Source organism: Saccopteryx bilineata, chromosome 7 (assembly GCF_036850765.1).
Source record: "Saccopteryx bilineata isolate mSacBil1 chromosome 7, mSacBil1_pri_phased_curated, whole genome shotgun sequence".
NCBI lineage: Eukaryota > Metazoa > Chordata > Mammalia > Chiroptera > Emballonuridae > Saccopteryx > Saccopteryx bilineata.
This window is the reverse complement of record NC_089496.1, coordinates 29,265,844-29,284,785: the sequence shown is the minus strand read 5'-3', so window position 1 is coordinate 29,284,785 and position 18,942 is coordinate 29,265,844. Positions and strand designations below refer to the sequence as shown.

General features: G+C 44.4%; 1 protein-coding gene across 15 annotated transcripts in view; it reads left to right on the top strand.

Moving 5' to 3' along the window:
* Positions 1 to 18,942, top strand: part of ICA1 (islet cell autoantigen 1) — a 162,753-nt gene that overhangs the window by 40,312 nt on the left and 103,499 nt on the right. For all 15 annotated transcript variants that reach the window (XM_066239604.1, XM_066239591.1, XM_066239598.1 and 12 more), the window contains one exon: positions 1,655 to 1,853. In XM_066239604.1, the coding sequence (XP_066095701.1) occupies positions 1,655 to 1,853 (199 nt within the window). The remainder of the gene's footprint in view (positions 1 to 1,654; positions 1,854 to 18,942) is intronic.

Sequence of the window (18,942 nt, the reverse complement as noted above, 5' to 3'; positions counted from 1 at the left end):
CACACCAGCGTCTGTTTTCCCGACTTATTTGGCAGTCAGTGCTACAACTGCTCATTCAGTTTGATGAATGGTGAGCATTAAACTTAATCCGGTGGTGATAAAGCACAGGCTTACTTTATGACACAACAATATGTCTTTGAAAATGCCTTGCAACACCTAGGTAGGACGATTCGAGCAAGCTGTTTTTAAAGAAGTGCTGAATATTGAAATACAGTCCTTTACAGATAAAAAGGAAAGTAAATAGTAAAAGAGATATTTTTCTTATTTATTCATTTTTGTTTGTGTTTTTTTTTTTAGAGGGAGACAGGAGTGGAGGGGGGCAGAGAAAAGAGATGAGAAGCATTAACTCATTATATTGCTTCACGTTAGTTGTTTAGTGACTGCTTCTCTTACATGCCTTGAAGGGCAAAAAGGGGGCTCAAGCCAAGCCAGTGACCCCTTGTTCAAGCTAGTGACCTCAGGCTCAAGCTCTGCAATCTTGGGAGCACGTGAATGATCCCACACTCAAGTCAGTGACCCCACACTCAAGCTGGTGACCTTGGGGTTTTGAACCAGGGCCCTCAGCATCCTGAGTCAATGTTTTATCCCCTGTGCCACCACTGGTCAGGCAGGACATTAGAGTTTATTGCTATATCTATAATCTTATCATACTGTACACATGTAGAGCATCATAGACATTGACGGACTTGTCAAGAGCTCACTTCAGTTCACTAACACCATTGTTCCCACCACCTAGGTACATTTGCATTTAAATTGAAATGTAAATGTTTCTCTTAGTTTTATTTTTTTACCTTTGCCTTACAACTTCATGCAGATGACTTTTTTGAAAGTGAAATTCATCTGACATTACTGTTTAAGGTAGGAATATGAAAGAAGTGGTACATTTCCACCCAAAATAAATATTTTATCCGAAGTTTGATATATATCAAGCATTATTTTTTGCTGAATAAATAATGATATGTCATAGCCAATATTGAAATATTATACCCAGTTCATTGTATAATATACATTTGTTTTCAGTGTCTTATCCTTAAGTTTTGTTTTCTCATAAGGATCAAATCACAAACCTATCTGAAAGCGCTGGGTACAGAAAACCCTCAGTACCCGCACTTCTCTCCCTTCCCTGACCATTTAGAGTGCTCTGCCTGTGCTTCATTCTCTATCGGAACAAGCAGCAAATGCCCAGGCCTTTGGAGAATAATCCAGAATGACCTAGCCAGGGAGACCCTGATCACACACAGGTCCATCTCTCCCCAAGGGGCCAGGCTGCAGAGGAGCAACCGGCAGGAGTGGCCAAGAGTAGACATGGGAAATGGTTATGCCTTGACCTTTCTCCGTTAACACAGATGGTGCTAGATTCAAACAAGTACTCTTTGCCCAGGCATGAGGCCGCCCACAACAACGCTGATGGAACGACTTCCCAATAGTACAGTTAAGTAATGTAATCTAAGAGATCAGGACATGGCTAATCCTCTCTGGCTGACTCATCAGTTCACAAACGTTTCAGTTATGTTCTAATTCATCAAATGTTTCTACAGCATCATCTATGTTGCAGGCACTGTTCTAGGCTCATGAGTTTAAGATTGGTAAATCGTGAAGGACTCAAACTGTTAGCCCGCTTAGTTTCTAAACTGTGGCACTCTCGTCGGTCTAGGTTAGCCTTGCGAAATCCTTTGTGTCGATTTCACCAAGAAGTGGAGACGTTTCGGCATCGGGCCATCTCGGACACTTGGCTGACAGTCAACCGCATGGAGCAGTGCCGGACTGAGTACAGAGGGGCATTATTATGGATGAAGGACGTGTCGCAGGAGCTGGATCCAGACCTCTACAAGCAAATGGAGAAGTTCAGGAAGGTAGGAGAGTTTCTGAGGGTTACCAAAAGGGGAGCATGCTGGAAGGTAATGGGGTGTGATTTGAATCCCTCTAGTGAGGAAGACACAACTGAAAAGCACCAAGGATGCAATTAATCATCGCTGGTGTCTTTTTATGTGACAGAATACCAATTAATGCGATATAATTCTCTAAGGATAAGAGCGAAGAGACAGCTGGAAACTGCTGGGACTTAGTTACTCGTTCTAATTGAAGTCAGATTTTCAAATAATGTGCACTCTTTGTAAGGTTGTCACTTTCAATGCTTCTCACGCAGAACTAAAAATCAAGATTAGATCAAATGAAACTGGAAGGTGAGAACAGGCTGTTGTGGAAATCCTTTTTAATTGCTAATGAATATTAAAATTAATAGAATAATAATGCTCCTTTGTTTTGTGAATTGGTTCCGAAGCAGTAGCGTTTAGTTGTAAGATTAAATAATGTGGCATTGACTCCATCTCTAATGGATCACCTCAGAATTTTGTCTGAGGAAAATATATAGCTGAGGAGATGGGTATGCTCCTCAATTTCCCGGAAATAACTAGTGAGCAGGAAAGAATAGTATTCCTTTGGTTTTTAAAATTGTGTTGTGTGTCTGGTTTGCTGTTTGAAGATTTGTTCAAACAAGGATACATCCCACCACCAGGTGGCAGTCATGCACTGAGTAATGGTGAAATGCAAAGAGTTTTGTTGTGGACATAGTCCATGGTTCTTTGTTTGGTTGACTTAGCTATATTTCTGCGAATGGAAGAAAAAATAAAGTAAATGTTAGGTTTTACATAATATTGTATCAACTGTCTTATTACTCATTTCAAATGATTCAATTATATTGCTCAAAATCCCTAGATTTATTTTTAAGTACGTACATCCTTGCAGAGCTGGGAATGGGAATGAAAGGCCAAGGGATCCCAGCAGGTTAGATGTGGGGGATGGTTGAGCGGAGGGAGGGTAAAGAATGGGGAGGAGGGATCTTCTGTTGCTTAAGAATGAGGTCACCAATTCTTAATCTAGGTATTAGAGTCATACACATTCTTTTAAATGCCACGTCTTCTTCTGGTTTGTAATCTAGAACCCTTCTCTGTAAAGGAAACCAGAGTTCATTTTATTTCTGATTGTAGATGACCTTTGTGTGTTAGCCGTGTCTGACTTCTTGGTGAGGCAGGCTTCTGAACTCATGAAAAATCAGAATTGAAAAGGCATTATAAATGAGCTATGAAAGTCAATCCATAAACAAGAAGATCCCAAAATAGTAAATAAAACTTTTCGAGAACCGATCACTAGATGTTAGCGAGCCCAGGCTGCCTTTGAGATTGTTTAACTTTCTTACTAGGCAAGTAACTGGCTTTGTCTTTGACACTTTACCTGGGGGTTGAAGGAGGATGGGGGATAGAATGGAGAGGTTAAAAAAATAAAAAGAGACAGAAAAACCCTCAACATTATCTGTGGAGTAGAGTGCCCATCACCTTATATCTGCTACATCTTTTTAACTTTGTAATAGCCAAAACACAGATTTCATTTTATAGGTGAAGAAAATGGTACCTATTATAAGTGACTAGCCCAGGGTCAGACAGGGAAATAAAAGTCAGAATCCCAGAAAATTGTGCATATTTTTTTCCTTAAGAAAATAAAAGGGAAGTTGAAGAGCGTGCCTAAAATTAAAAGGGGCATTTTCATAGTGATGCCACTCCTTTGATTTATTCATTCAACAAACATTTATTGAGCACCTTCTATGTGCCAGACAATAAAAGTAAGCTTATGATTATTCTGGAAGGCCGGAGAATTTCCTGTGGAACTGTGTTTATTTGATTTTGTTTTGGAGGGTGGTTACTAGCTGTGTAAGGCTGAAATAAAAACCAAGCCCTCGTCATTTGGTTTGAATGTTGAAATATTACCCACTCTTTAGTGTCATCAGTCTGTTGATTTTGGAAAATATGGTTGAAAAAATTCTTTGCCATACAGAAGGAGCTGCAGCGATGCCTTGTCCTGGTCCCATGTGTGCTGGGTTTAATTTAATAGCAGAACATCGTGTACTCAGAATCTAGGGAAAGACTTTTTTTTTTTTTTTTTACGAAGTCAAAAATTATTTGATGGCGCTGGCCTCTCCACAGGGGCAGGGACTGGACAGGTTCTCTTGACTGCCCTCACACCAGGGCCAGCCCAGCACCTGTCCCCATATCAGTGGCCAGATTCCAACCATTGAATTTGAAGTGTCAAAGGCATGTTTTCTCAAACCTCTAGAGCATTTCCACCGCATGCAACTGACCTTAAGATGTTTTGGAAGTTGACGTGTGTGGCTTGCAGGTAGGAAGTATCATGACCAAACTGTGGCTTGCTGCCCTCTTTGGAATGAAGTTAAATTGTGAAGTTTGCTGTTTGCTTGGAGTCACGACATGAAATTTAACTTTGGGCAAGCTTTGGTGTTTTGTCTCCGTTAGAATTCCATTTTAAACAGGTCTCCATTGATCTCTGAGGAAAAGTGTTCATTCTCAGCCTTCTGGGTGAGAGGTCAAGCTGCAGTTGGCTCCTTGGGTGTCACTGTGGGCTGGGACTTATAGTCTCTCCTTGGAGACTCCTCTGGCCACTGTCATCATTCAATGGATGAACCTTGAACTGAAGTAGTATTTCGTGAAAAAATTCTGTTCTTTGAGTTCCCACTTTCTGAGCAGACAGAATTCTAAGTCATGCCTCACAAGCGGGATCCCCTTGATGGCAGTCTTTAGTATACATTCACTCATTTATTCATTCAAGCAACCAGTGGTGATAAAGCCCCACTGCATGCTGGGCCATAGGTAGGCCACAGGCATGAGTAAACAGACATGGTCACTGCCCTCCAGGCACATGTAGCCACTTAGGTGTATAGCAAGAAAGCACGGGGCAGTAGTCTGAGGTAGCACAGGCTGCTGCACAGAGGGCTGCCTGTAGGAAATGGCAACTGAACAAGATGTGATAGATGAATAGGAAGGAGCTGGGTGGAGGAAGTAGAGACCAGTGAGCAGAGTTTCTGGCTGAGGAAGCAACTTAGATAAAAAGCCTTTAGGTGAAAGCACTTCTAAGGACCTGAAAACCAGAGCACAGAGGGTCTAGTGCAGGGGTCTCAAACTCGCGGCCCGCCGAACAATTTTGTGCAGCCCGCAGACTAATCCACGAAGTTCAAAATATTTTGGATAAAATTAAGTAAGCCTAGGGGCCTACTTGTATTTTTCATTTCTCTAGCATCCAAGCTAGATATTAGCTTAGTTAACAGCAGTTGTGATGCGAACTACAGTTTCTTGTCGTTATGTGACACTGAGGAAACTGCATGTACGATTGTACTTGTTTTACTGATTTTTTTTGTTTTCAACTGCAGTGAGAAAAGTGTTGCATAACAGTTGCCTTTTGTAGACCTAGTGCGGCCCGCCGAACGGCTGTGATCTTGCTCTGCGGCCCACATGCTGAGTTGAGTTTGAGACCCCTGGTCTAGTGGGTGTGGGAATGGTGGAGCCCAGACCACGGGGCTGCCAAGGCCCGCGGAGCCACTCCAGAAGGGCTTCTCCTGGAGGGCGGAGGGGGAACGGACGGGTTTGAGAAGGGAAGGGTATGACTAAATCTGCGTTCTCGGTAGCTCCCTCAGACTTTAATGTGGAGAAGGGTTGGGAAGACCCGAGCCTCACGCCTGGGAGCGCTGCTCGGAGGCTTCTGTATGAACCGAGACGAGGCCTGGGGTGCCCATGGAATGAGGAGGGCAGAGGCCCAAGAAATACTTTGTTCTGGCCTTTCCCAGACCATCAGAGCACCGCTTTAATTACAGAGCTCCTCATTCTTTCTGGATAGGAGTATAAACAAACAAACAGCAAGACCAAGTGTGCTTCCACCTCCAGCCAAGGCTGTTTTCATAGTGTTTTCCCAATGCGAAGAAACTTTTTTTTTTTTTTTTTTTTTTTGCATTTTTCTGAAGCTGGAAACAGGGAGAGACAGCCAGACAGACTCCCGCATGCGCCCGACCGGGATCCACCCGGCACGCCCACCAGGGGGCGACGCTCTGCCCACCAGGGGGCGATGCTCTGCCCATCCTGGGCGTCGCCATGTTGCGACCAGAGCCACTCTAGCGCCTGGGGCAGAGGCCACAGAGCCATCCCCAGCGCCCGGGCCATCTTTGCTCCAATGGAGCCTTGGCTGCGGGAGGGGAAGAGAGAGACAGAGAGGAAGGCGCGGCGGAGGGGTGGAGAAGCAAATGGGCGTTTCTCCTATGTGCCCTGGCCGGGAATCGAACCCGGGTCCTCCACACGCTAGGCCGACGCTCTACCGCTGAGCCAACCGGCCAGGGCAAGAAACTTTTTTTTAACAGCACACAGTAAGCACAACAGCAATGATGAATGAAAAACTTAAAATTAAACGAAGTAAATAATCTGTTTCCATTCCGGCCCCCTTTGAAGCACGTAGGCCAGATGACAGAGCTCTCAGCAGCAACATTACTAGGCATTTATTAAGTGCCTATATTTGGGGATAGAAATACAAAGAGGTGGAAAAGCTTGATCCCAGCTCTCAAGAAGGACCCTGCTAGTCATCTGCTCCTTGTCAAAATTACTGCGATAAACAAGACACCTGGAGAGTGGCCATATGTAGCTATTCTCCCAAAGACCAAATAATAGGAACTGGTAGGTGAACTTGAATGGGTCGGCTGGGCAGCTGTGTGTAGTTGGAAGCCCCTTCTGACAGCGTGACTCACCCCAGCAGGAAAACGGACAGCAGGCTACACCGTGCAGTATTTGATGAGCAGTTACGACGTGTGATATATGTGCCCTTTGAAGGCAGAGGTAGAGGGTATAATTTAAAAATAGAAGTCAGCTTCTTGTAGCAGATTACATCAGCTTAAGTTGTGAGCTCACAGAAGAGCGTTGCAGCCCGATGCCCTTGAGAGAGTCCTCCTGTGGTCAATTAAGTGGCTTGTTTTTCCTGAAAGTCAGAAATGGGATGGAGGGTAATTATTCTAAATGGAATAAAAGCTGTGTTAGGTGTAAGAAAATAGTTCTGAACCCTCTAAAGAGATAATATGGAAACATAGACACGGGCATTTGTATGAGTCGGAGTCCTTATGGGCAAGGACGAGGGAACTGGCGTTTTAATGAGGGTCATTTATTAAATGGCTAAATGAAATCCTCCAGCATTTGTCTAGTGTTTTATCACCATCATTCAGGAGGGTATCTAAAAGGTAGGGAATGTGAACGATGCTCTGGTATTCTCAGGCTTGTCTCTATTTGAAACACTGTTCGATTTCTGAGGGCTGTTAATTCACCCACGTCATATTATCAAAGGATATGTTACTGTGAAAAGGTTCATTAAGGAATGGTGGTGGCTAAATAGGTGGGGCCTTATTAGTGTCCTCAGTCAGTGGTGTCCCTACGGAAGGTTCGGGTCTATAGAGCTTGGTCAAGGACTAGTAAACAGCAGTATTGACATGAGAGGGTGCTTTCCTGTGGGCGAAGACGGGTTAATTAATTTGACAGTATCATTAATTACTGCTGAAATCATTGGTCTTTGTCAGAGGTCGGGCTCTTTTAGCCACGGAGGGCAGGTCCCCTGAGAGCCGGAGACGCCAAGTAATAATGCGGGAGTATCACCACTCAGCCATCTCCTGTCCGGTGATAAAGGCCTATTGTTTGGCCTGGGCCTTCCAGCTCTCTTGCTTAAACCAGTGTTCTGCTTTGCTTCAGTGCCAAGGGCAGGGCTGAGACTCACCACCCCAACAAACTGTGTTGAGTGAGTGTGGAGAGTTTCAGCTTTGGGTCCGTACAGTGCACCAACATGATCTGTTTAAAGCAGCACCTTGCCTCTCAGGGCTTTGCTGATCTATACATAAAGGGGTGGCTGAGGGCGGTGCTTCACCCAGTGCTCTTCTGTCTCCCCTAGTTCTGAAATTCTCTGCACTGGGTTGAGTTCTTGGAAGAGGTGACAGTTCTGTTTGTAAAGCTAACACCCTTTATTATGTCTGTTTCCTAACCCTCCAGTTTTCATCTGTGGGGTTTTGGTGTGTGCTCGTTGTTTGTTTCGTTGGGTTGTCTAATTAGGGTGCCTGTTTCTTGCGGTGCCCGAGAAGATGGAATCTGGCTGCTAAACCCCACCCTCGGTTGCCCTTTCTTTCTACGGCCTCAACGCCGTAGGGCAAACATGCCATTCTCACATGGCACAATCGGGCAGGGAACGAATAATTACACCCTGGCTTTCATTTCTGAATTTCATGAGATGAAGCCTTTGGGGCTTTGTGTCTTTACTGATTTCCCCTGCTGAACTGGGTGAATAGCAAAAATGAGTTTCAAGGTTAAGCCAAGACCATTTGGAATAGCATGCGTGAAACAGATAACTCTCGCAGAGCTGATGGCTGGCTGGCCAGCTGGCTGGCGGCTGCTCCTGGTTGGAAATAGAGGGGAGGAAGGTGCATGAGCTCAGAGTTGGGAGGGCTGTGTGCTCTGTTCCTAGTCCTGCCCGCAGCAGCTGTGACAGCTCGGCTAGATCTCCAAGTCCACTGTAATGTTCTCATCCACTAGCGGAGAGACAGGTACTAGAGGGTCACCAAGCTCTCTTCCAGCTGTAACATTTTTATTATCCTCTCTCTAAATCATCACGCTCTGAAACTGTTGGGCTCATCTGTCGAGACCTGGAGACTGGGCCCGGGCTAACATGCCTTTGGTCAGCGTCATGTTTGCCTCCCACTTCAGGAAAGTTCTGATCTTGCCGGGTCAGCCTGGTCTTACTGCTGTTGGTGCTAATATTAGACCCTGGAAAAGAAGAATGTTTCGCTCATACTTCTTGGGTAGAGGAGCCTTCAGTGTTTGCAAACTGACGTTTATCTCTTGTTTAGATATTAATACTTTTGCAAGGGTGAGAAACCCATGACCCCACAGGCCAGCGGCCTGTTTTTGTAAATCAATTTTTTTCTGGGAACACAAGTGTGCCCATTCATTTACTTGGGTCTGTGGCTGCTTTCATAAGCCCATGGCAGAGTTGAGTGGGTTGGTCAGACTGTTGTGGCCCACAGAGCCAAAATGTTTGCTTTCTGCTCCTTTACAGAAAAAAAGTTGACTAGAGTTGACTGACTTCTATTACATGTTGAGGTTAAGAAGTCTTGGGAATTAAAAATTTGTTTTAATTGTGGTAGAATACACAAAATAAAATGGACTGTCTTAGCCATTGTTAAGTGCCCAGTTCAGTAAGTCTGTCCACATTGTTGTACAACAAATCTCCAGAACTTGTGCATCTTGCAGAACCGAAACTCGAGTCCACATTAAACAACCAGTCCCTGTGATCCCCTCCCCCAACCTCTGGTAACCACCATTGTATTATACTTTCTGTGTTTGTGAATTTGACTATAGATTTCTCATATAAGCAGAATCATGCAATATTTGTCTTTTTGTGACTGGATTATTTCATTTTGCGTGATATCTTCAAGGTTCATTCATGTTGTAGCATGTGGCACGATTTCCTCCCTTTTTAAGGATAAGCAGTATTCCATTGTGTGTATACACCATGTTTTATTTATCCATTTATTTAGCAGTGGACACATTTGGGTTGCTTCTACCTCTTGGCTACTATAAATAGTGTTGCTATAAAAATGGTGTGCAAATAACTCCTCCAAACCCTTCTTTGGACCCCAAATACATAATAAACAAACATAATATGCGTCTTATGTTTGTCTTACTGAATGAAATTTAATCCGGCCATTGAATAAAAATGAGACTCAAGCTTTGCAAGCAATTTGACTTTATCATCCCAGAAGATAAGTCTGCATACACTAAGTCATAGTTTATATTATCTCATTTCTCTAAGAATAGTAAACACTGGTACAGTTTTTAAAATAAACATATCTAATACTGTAAAAGCTAATGTGTTGGCTTCAAATAGATTTTTTTTTTCATGCGGAGCTTAGAGAGGACTGCTTCTCTCTTGAGAGAAATAGTGACTGTTTGCATGTGGCATTTCTCTGATTGCTTCAGGGGAAAGCTTGCTTTACTCTCAAGTTTCAGAGTGGACTGTGGACAGAAGTGGCTTATCGGAGTGGGAACTGCTCTGGCCCAAGGTCGTTCTCCTTTTTTCTGACCGTCCGGCTTTTTCTTCTAAGGCTTGTACGTACTAGATGTCATATGCAAACCTGGTTTCCAGAACTTCATAGATGATAATGTACCAGACATACAGATGTTACCAAGTAGAACCATCAGGTTCCAGAACGAAATGCTGCTATCCAGTGAGCTGGGCTCCTGATGAGGGCTTCTCAGTGCCGCGGCAGCTCGAATCTGTTGAATGAATTCATTATTTCCCTGTTGCAGCGTGGTGTGCTTTTGGCTGCAGGGTCAGAGGGATGGCCGGTTACCAGGCCCCCCCCCTTCCACACCACCACAGAATGTTCCATCTGCCTCGCTCTGCTACTGAAGAAGGTGTCATCTTAGATTATGGTTATATGGAAAATCACTGTGTTCCCGGAGTGTGATTTACTAGTTGCTATCTTCCTAGGTTGTCTCCAAGTCTGTCATATCTATATTATTACCCTCTTCTCTTTGGTTAGCAGCTCAAGGATCAGCTTTCCTAGCCGGTCCTCGTATTCTCTCATGACAAATTAGTTGCAATTTTTACCATCTTCTACAATTTAGTATAAAAGAAGACAGTTGTTGCACCCTGGTGGGTTAGCCCAGCACTCTCATTTTAAAATGTTTATGTTTTAGGGAATCCATCTCACTACACTATTATTCTTCTATTATTCTTATTTTTAAAAGTGGTTTTTTTACCATTTTAAATGGCAAAACCATTTTAAAACATGGTTTGCTTAGAGACACAACACAGAATGTGGGTTTTATTTCATTTCGAACAGGAGTAATAGATCTACCATTTCCTGAGTGCCAGGAGCTTTATTGTCCTCTAAGATACTTTTATTAGAGTCAGGGAGAATTCTCCTCAAATACATTCTTCCTTGCAATCAGACTTTCCAGTGACAGGAAAAAAAAAAAAAAGATTTGATGGTTGTCTAAATCATTACTTTTACATCAGGCTGCATTTTCTCAGAAGGGAAGCTCTAAATCACAATTGCTTTAGAAAAGAACCTACATTTTGTGTTTGTCATTAAGGAAGACTGGAAAGTTTTAAAAAGCATTAAAAATGATTGAATTATTTTTGTGAGCCCCCAAGAAAGCAACCCAAACAAGATTTATTCAAGCAGTATTGGCCCCATAATGTCATCATAGACTATCTTTCAAAGAAAACTCAGAATCCCCCTGTATCCCAAATCCTAGATCTATCCATACTTTAGTGCTGAACTATCAAAAGAACAAGCCAATAGAACACCGGTAATTTCCGTTCACCGTTCTGAAATTTAAAAAAAAAAAAAAAAAAAAAAAAAAGATATTGCTATCTTGATTTCATGGTCTCCAGTGAACTGATACAATCTTTTTTTTTTTTTGTATTTTTCTGAAGTTGGAAACAGGAAGGCAGTCAGACAGACTCCCACATGCGCCCGACTGGGATCCACCGGCACGCCCACCAGGGGGTGATGCTCTGCCCATCTGGAGCGATGCTCTGTCGCAACCAGAGCCATTCTAGCACCTGAGGCAGAGGCCATGGAGCCATCCTCAGCGCCCGGGCCATCTGCTCCAATGGAGCCTTGGCTGCGGGAGGGGAAGAGAGAGACAGAGAGGAAGGAGAGGGGGAGGGGTGGAGAAGCAGATGGGCGCTTCTCCTGTGTGCCCTGGCCGGGAATCAAACCCGGGACTCCTGCACACCAGGCTGATGCTCTACCACTGAGCCAACCGGCCAGGGCCTGAACTGATACAATCTTAATCGAAGGGGAAAATTGGCTGGTGGTCCTGGTGTTACCCAGTTTATGACCCCATCAGCAGTGGTGCTCTGTTCTCTAAAGCGTGCACAGTTCCCCACCACTTTCCACTCACTTCTCTTCAAGAGTGGCTTCCCTTTGCCTCCTTTAATGAGTTTGTGGTAAAATCTGCCAACCTTAACAGAAAGCAGCTTTAAGCGCGTGTGCTACCCATCATGGAGCATAAAACTTTCAGGTCAGTTCCAGGTATAATACAGTTATCCCGTGCGGAAAAAAAAAAAAAAAAAAAAAAATTGTTTCCTGATATAACAAGTATCCCAAACTAAATCATCATCTTGCACAAGATAAATGAAACCCATATACAGGAGCCCTAAAATATTAAACCGACCAATTTGACATGAACTCAGGGAGCCCTAAGAAAAAGCAGGTCCTTGAAAGGCTATCGGTATAACTTTGAAATGAAATTCCCACATGCATTAATCAGGCTTCTGTTGTTCCCATCAAATGAAATATGATTTGGGGGCTTGGTAACACTTCACAGTTGATTGGCTCCTTCTATCCAACCACCCATCTATCTGTCCATCCACCTATTTAAATTCACTCCCCAGCTGTGATCCTGAGACAACCATTGTCATTTAGATCTCTATTCCTCACTGTGGTTCTTCTGGTGACTGCTGACATTGGAGTAAGGGCTACTTCTCAAGATAGATTAATTATATAAACAAATTGAGGGATGAAAGTGTTTTTTTTTTCTGCTTTGTTCCTTTAGTTTTTTGTTTTTCTGGGCTTTTAGAGATGGGATTCTGCATTCTTATAAGCAACAACCATTCATGGGTGTTAGATCATGTCCTGAGAGAGGTCCAGGCAGAGATTTGGAAAATACCCACACATAGAAAGGAAGAACTATATGAAAAGTCCAGACATTAGTGCATGAGAAATAAATGAAGGACTTTCTCAAATGGACGAGGAAGCTGAAGAGAAGCTAGCAGAGTAAAAATATATTACATTTAGGATCTTGTTCTCTTTCCATTTTTTTTCCCTCTTAAAATTGGGGGTGGGGGTGGGTATAGATGCAGGAGAACCTGGCAATAATAATTGTTTTGGGGGCGGGAGACTAGATTGGGAGATGTCCCGAGAGGAGATAAGAAACGAGAATGAGGTTGGAGTTTTACTGTATGCCTTGCACCTTTTAAATTTTGTGCCCCGTGCATGTATTATCCTTAAAACAATATGCATGAAAAAGAATGAGGATTAATGAGAACAGATAAGATTTGGTAAAAATCAAAGGCATAATGACAGAAAACTCTTAAGAGGGACAAGAAATGGGGAGGATGATTTTTTTGGTTTGCGTTTAATAAAAAGGGAAGAAAGAAGACAGACTTTAAAGGCAGAGAGGGGAAGCTTCGTTCCAAAGGTGATGTCATAGGGCAGTGGATGGAGGAGGCTGGAAGATGAGGTCATTTTCGAAAGCCATCAGCAGGGAGAGCCATGTGAGGTGGTTAAGTAACTGAGGGCTGAAAGGATCAAAAATAATGCCCGAGGGAATCCCACCAAAATCAGGGAGGAGGATGAGAATGTTTCTTGTAAAAGCCTTCACTGTTCTGAGAAAACTGGAATGAGCAGCCTTATGCTTCTCCTGAAGGGGGAAAGGTGAGAAAGTAAGGAGACAGCTTTTCCCATTACCCTCCCTGTGTCCCAGAAGGAACACGCCCCCTGTTTTGCATCAATGAGAATGTAGAGAAAATCGTTTCCCAAAAAAAGAATCCAAGAGGGGCAGTGCAGCTATTGCAGAAAGAGAAGCCTGCACGCTTTCTGCCGCACACCAGGGCCTTGGGGTTGGGTGCAGCGTCCTCGAGACTGACGTCTGATCTCTTAGCGCGGAGGTTTTCTGCTGGCTTTCGCGACTTGTCCTGTGTTCGTCCTTCCCTGCTCACTCTCATTCATGCTGTTTAACATGCTCAGTCTAAATCTTTCCCTACGGCGTCTCTCTCAATTCATTTCTCTAGATCTGTATCCTGCTCAATTTCTGAAATCTAGCGATCCCATCAGTTTGGGGTTTTGTTTTTTTTACTGATAGTCTTCCAGTTTTTGTAAATGAAATCAGGAGTATTTATGCTCCTACGAGCCCTAATTTTGTCATTAAAATTTCTCAAGAAGCAATATCAGTTGCCATCACCCAAACTCTACCCTTTTGGCTTTCTGGTATTTACGTATTTACAAGTTTATTTTTAATACGCTGACAAGGGCCTCTGAATGCTCAGGTTTAAAAAGAAACTGACAGGCCCTGGCCAGTTGGCTCAGCGGTAGAGCATCAGCCTGGTGTGCGGGGGACCCGGGTTTGATTCCCGGCCAGGGCACATAGGAGAAGCGCCCATTTGCTTCTCCACCCCCGCCCCCCCCCCTTCCTCTCTGTCTCTCTCTTCCCCTCCCGCAGCCAAGGCTCCATTGGAGCAAAGATGGCCTGGGCGCTGGGGATGGCTCCTTGGCCTCTGCCCCAGGCGCTAGAGTGGCTCTGGTCGCGGCAGAGCATCGCCCCCTGGTGGGCAGAGCGTCGCCCCTGGTGGGCGTGCCGGGTGGATCCCGGTGGGGCGCATGTGGGAGTCTGTCAGACTGTCTCTCCCCGTTTCCAGCTTCAGAAAAATACAAAAAATAATAATAAATAAAATAAAATAAAAAGAAACTGACATGCGTAAAGAGTCTAAGCCGCACACCTTCCTGGGCACGCAGTGCGGATGGGGCTCCCGCTCACCAAGTATTCACGTCAGAATCAGGTAAGACCGGGAGGCGTAGGACGGAGGGTTTCCAGGGACTGCCTGGCAGACTCAGGTTTCACTGCAATTGTATCACGGTCACCACAAATCAAGTGTTTTAGAGTAAAAGGTCAAAAGCACCTTTAATTTTAAAGCCTTCTATATCGTCCTCATCCAGGTTGTGTAGGCGATGCCTCCTCACCTTTCCTCCCCGAGCCCTGCCAGGAAAAGCCAGTGGTTTGTAAACTGAAGCTATGTCAGCTAAAGCTTTTATTGGTACTTATTATCCGGGCCTCCGTCTGCTTTTAATTTTAATTTTTCTGCTGAAAGAACTAGCTTTGCCTTTTTTTTTTTTTTTTTTTTTTTTTTTGTATTTTTCTGAAGCTGGAAACGGGGAGAGACAGTCAGACAGACTCCCGCATGCGCCCGACCGGGATCCACCCGGCACGCCCACCAGGGGCTACGCTCTGCCCACCAGGGGGCAATGATCTGCCCCTCCGGGGCGTCGCTCTGTCGCGACCAGAGCCACTCTAGCGCCAGAGGCCAAGGAGTCATCCCCAGCGCCCGGGCCATCTTTGCTCCAATGGAGCCTCGGCTGCGGGAGGGGAAGAGAGAGACAGAGAGGAAGGAGAGGGGGAGAGATGGAGAAGCAGATGGGCGCTTCTCCTGTGTGCCCTGGCCGGGAATCGAACCCGGGACCTCTGCACGCCAGGCCGACGCTCTACCACTGAGCCAACCGGCCAGGGCCTGCCTTTCTTTAAAAAAAAAAATTTTTTTTTTGCTCATCTTTTACTTTAAAATAAAAAGGAACAGCTGAACGTAGTGACGTGGAGGCAGACAATGGACTTCCTCTTCCCTGTCCTTAATGTGTTTTAGGTTTGGGGCAAAACCTCTTGGATTCTGTATTGACCACCTTGTCCCTCTTCTGTCCCCGGCATGTCCTCCTTCTCCCCGCCACCGCTCTTCAGTTTCAGCTAATAAATTGTGTAAGTAAAGAGGACAGGAAGAAGCTGATGATGAAAGGGGGTTTGGAAAGTAAAATGAAGAGTTCATCAACTTTTTCATTTCCTCTTCAATCGAGAAAATAAGAACAACATATTTTAAGAGAATGTTAAACATGAGTTGTACAAAAGTCAAAATACTGCTCTTTTTTTAAGTATAAATGTTGTCATAGTACAAAAACAGCAGCTATGTAAGCTCCACAGTGCACTATATGATAGGTTAATTTATGCAAGTTTTTTAACATATTTGAATATTTTCCCAGCCTAGGGTTGTTCTTAGCAGTCTGCCTTGTAGCTAGAGTAGCAGCTACTTAAATATGTACATAATGCAGACAATTTCTGATTAAATATTTGTAAAATGCTTCTCAGTTTACAAAACTGCTTCATAGTGACAACTTCACTGAGGCCCACAGAGCAGTGAGGGCATGAATGCTTGTCCCATTTCACAGCTGTGGCCACCGAGCACCGTGAGGCTGACTGACTCACCCACAGCCATAGCCATGAACCCAAGTCCTCTGATGCCCAGGCCGGAGCTCGGCCCACCACTTCTGCTCCGAGTCCCTCCCACGCTGATAAATGGATCCACGTGTCATACTAGGCCGCATGGGAGAGCGTTTCTGTGGTAGAGACCCAGCTGCACAGTAAAGTAACAGCTACACCTTCCAGCACGTTCTGTATCCTCTGTGCTCATTTTCTCTGACCCCGAGGGCTCCTTTTGCTATCACCTTAAGGAGTATTTGGTTGGTTTGTTTTTTTTTTTCCTTCTCACCAAGCCAGCCATCAGGATGACTGCCCTCTGAACATCTGGTCATGTTTCTGTATTCAGCATCGAGGACGTCTTGGGTCCCACCTTGTTCTGAGTGCCCTTTGTTGTGAAAAGGCTGGTTTCCAGCGTGGGTTTCTTGGGTTAGGGCACCTGAGCCCACAGCAGCGTACCTCCAGCACAAGGCCCGGAGTCGGAATGGATGCTAAGGCTCGGGGATGGAAAGTTGACATCGTGGAGGCCAGCACCCCAGCCAAGGCTCCTGTGCATATTGACTGGCAGGTTGAAAGCCAGTACATACACTACTGTGAGGGCTTTACTTGTAATGGGCAAGTCGCAGAGGCCCTCCAGGCGATAGGCACAGAAAGTTAGCGGGTCACCTACAACATTTCCAGTAATAAAGGACATCTTCCTACACATCTGACTCACCCAGAGTTAGGGTCCTTCCAGCTGGAGTTGAGTATAAGAACCCTCTGAGAAGCCAGCTGGACATGGAGAACCCTCGGTGCCACCTCAGAATTCTGATTTGTGAGGTCTGGGGTGGGGACCAGGAATCTGATGTATTATTATTATTGTTGTTGTTGTTGTTGTTATTGATTGATTCATTTTAGGAAGACAGAGAGGAAAGGGGAGAGAGGGAAGGAAGCTTCCATTTGTTGTGCCACTTGGGTATATATTCATTGGTTGCTTCCCATATGTGCCCTTACTGGGGATTGAACCCACAACCTTGGTGTTTCAGGACGACACTTAGTCTAACCAGCTGAGCTAACCAACCAGGGCAGGAATTTGATTATTAACAAACTTCCAGCTGATTCCCTTGCTGGAGTCCATGGATCACACCTTGAGACATATTTTCCCAACACACCATTGCAGAACAGCTAATGCTCACCGTGATGACTATTCCATCAAAAAGGTGATTTTGCTATATTTAATAAGACAGACGTTCGAGACAGGTGTCCTTTGAATGAAGATTGATTTCTTATTCTTTAAAACTCTTTAATAGAATTAACTTGAATTATATGGAAAAGTTACTTAAGTAAAATTCTTTGATTCCCAGGAATCTCACTAAGTCAATCATTACTCTGCTTCCGGGTACTTACCACACGTTTGCTTAAGCCAGGGGTCCCCAAACTTTTTACACAGGGGGCCAGTTCACTGTCCCTCAGACCGTTGGAGGGCCGGACTATAAAAAAAACTATGAACAAATCCCTATGCACACTGCACATATCTTATTTTAAAGTAAAAAAATAAAACGAGGACAAATACAATATTTAAAATAAAGAACAAGTAAATGTAAATCAACAAACTGACCAGTATTTCAATGGGAACTATGGGCCTGCTTTTGGCTAATGAGATGGTCAATGTCCGGTTCCATATTTGTCACTGCTAGCCCTAACAAGTGATATGACGTGCTTCCAGAGCCGTGACACATGCGTCCTGTGTCACCGGAAGTAGTACTGTACGTGGGCGACTCAGTGCTTTGTGGCACCGCCACATACAGTACTCCAGGAGCACAGGATACGGATGCTCCTCTCACTGACCGCCAGTGAAAGAGGTGCCCCTTCCGGAAGTGCGGAGGGGGCTGGATAAATGGCCTCAGGGGGCCGCATGCGGCCAGCCGGCCGTAGTTTGGGGACCCCTGGCTTAAGCCCTAGAGCCTAGAGATTTGTATACCACAGACACTCAGATATACTTACTTCGCTCATCTACAACCAATATTAACCTTGCTAATTAATCCGTTCTCCAATTTCAACTCATCCCTCCTCAGTGTTCTCCCAGTTGACTCAGAAAACTGAAAGAGCTCAAACGGAGCCTCAGGTTAGTGAATATCTCAGATTGATTACTCAAGATCATGCTGTTTGGTGGGCATGCAGCAAATGATTTTGAGAATTCATTTATACATGTTAAACACAGGGAGTTTTCCCAGAGCAATCTGGCACTGTTGGTGTCCTGATATGCATGCTTTTTAAAAAAAAAAAAAAAAAAATGCCTACAGCATCACAAATAAATCCTTCCCACTGCATCCTTCCCCGGTCATGTGGTTTGTCTACTGCCTGAAGCTGGCCGTCCTCTTGAGACTGGAGCCGGCCAAGACAGAGAAGCCTTCACCACCAGGTCCTCCACACTGCCGTCATGCTACTCTGTGGTTTGTTACAGCTAACGTTATTCATGCGGGAAAATGTCCTGGCTTTGAGTTCCTTTCCGTAGTAAGTACCAAGATGTCAAGAAAAAGGCAGGGATGGTATAAAAATAGTAATTCCCAAATGTCATTTGTCCCAGAATGACATTTCTGTGCTTGTGGAATACATGAGAGGCTACAAAATGATAAATAAAGAATGTCGGGAATATAGTAGTTTGTCATTTCTTGACAGATGCCCCACCATTCTTGAGTAGGGCAAAAGAAACTTCAGAATTGAATGTATTAGTAGAAATAAGAACAAAATTAACAAATAAGCTATTAAAAGTTTATTACGTGCCAGCTACTGTTCTAGGCATTTGACATGAATAGACTCATTAAAATTCTTCAAAGGTTAGACACTGTGACCTCCCAGCTAGAATTTTGAAGCATAGAGCGGTTAAGTAACTGTCCTGATGTCACACCGAATGTGGCAGGGCCAGGTGGGATAGGTTATAAAGTTACTCACGTCATCACACACACATCTTCTTTTCTGGACCCAAAGTGGTTTCTTTATGAGTGTGCGTGGTGGGGACGTGCAGACTTGTCAGGGAAACGAGGTTGAATAGTCTCCCTCGTGTCCAACTCAA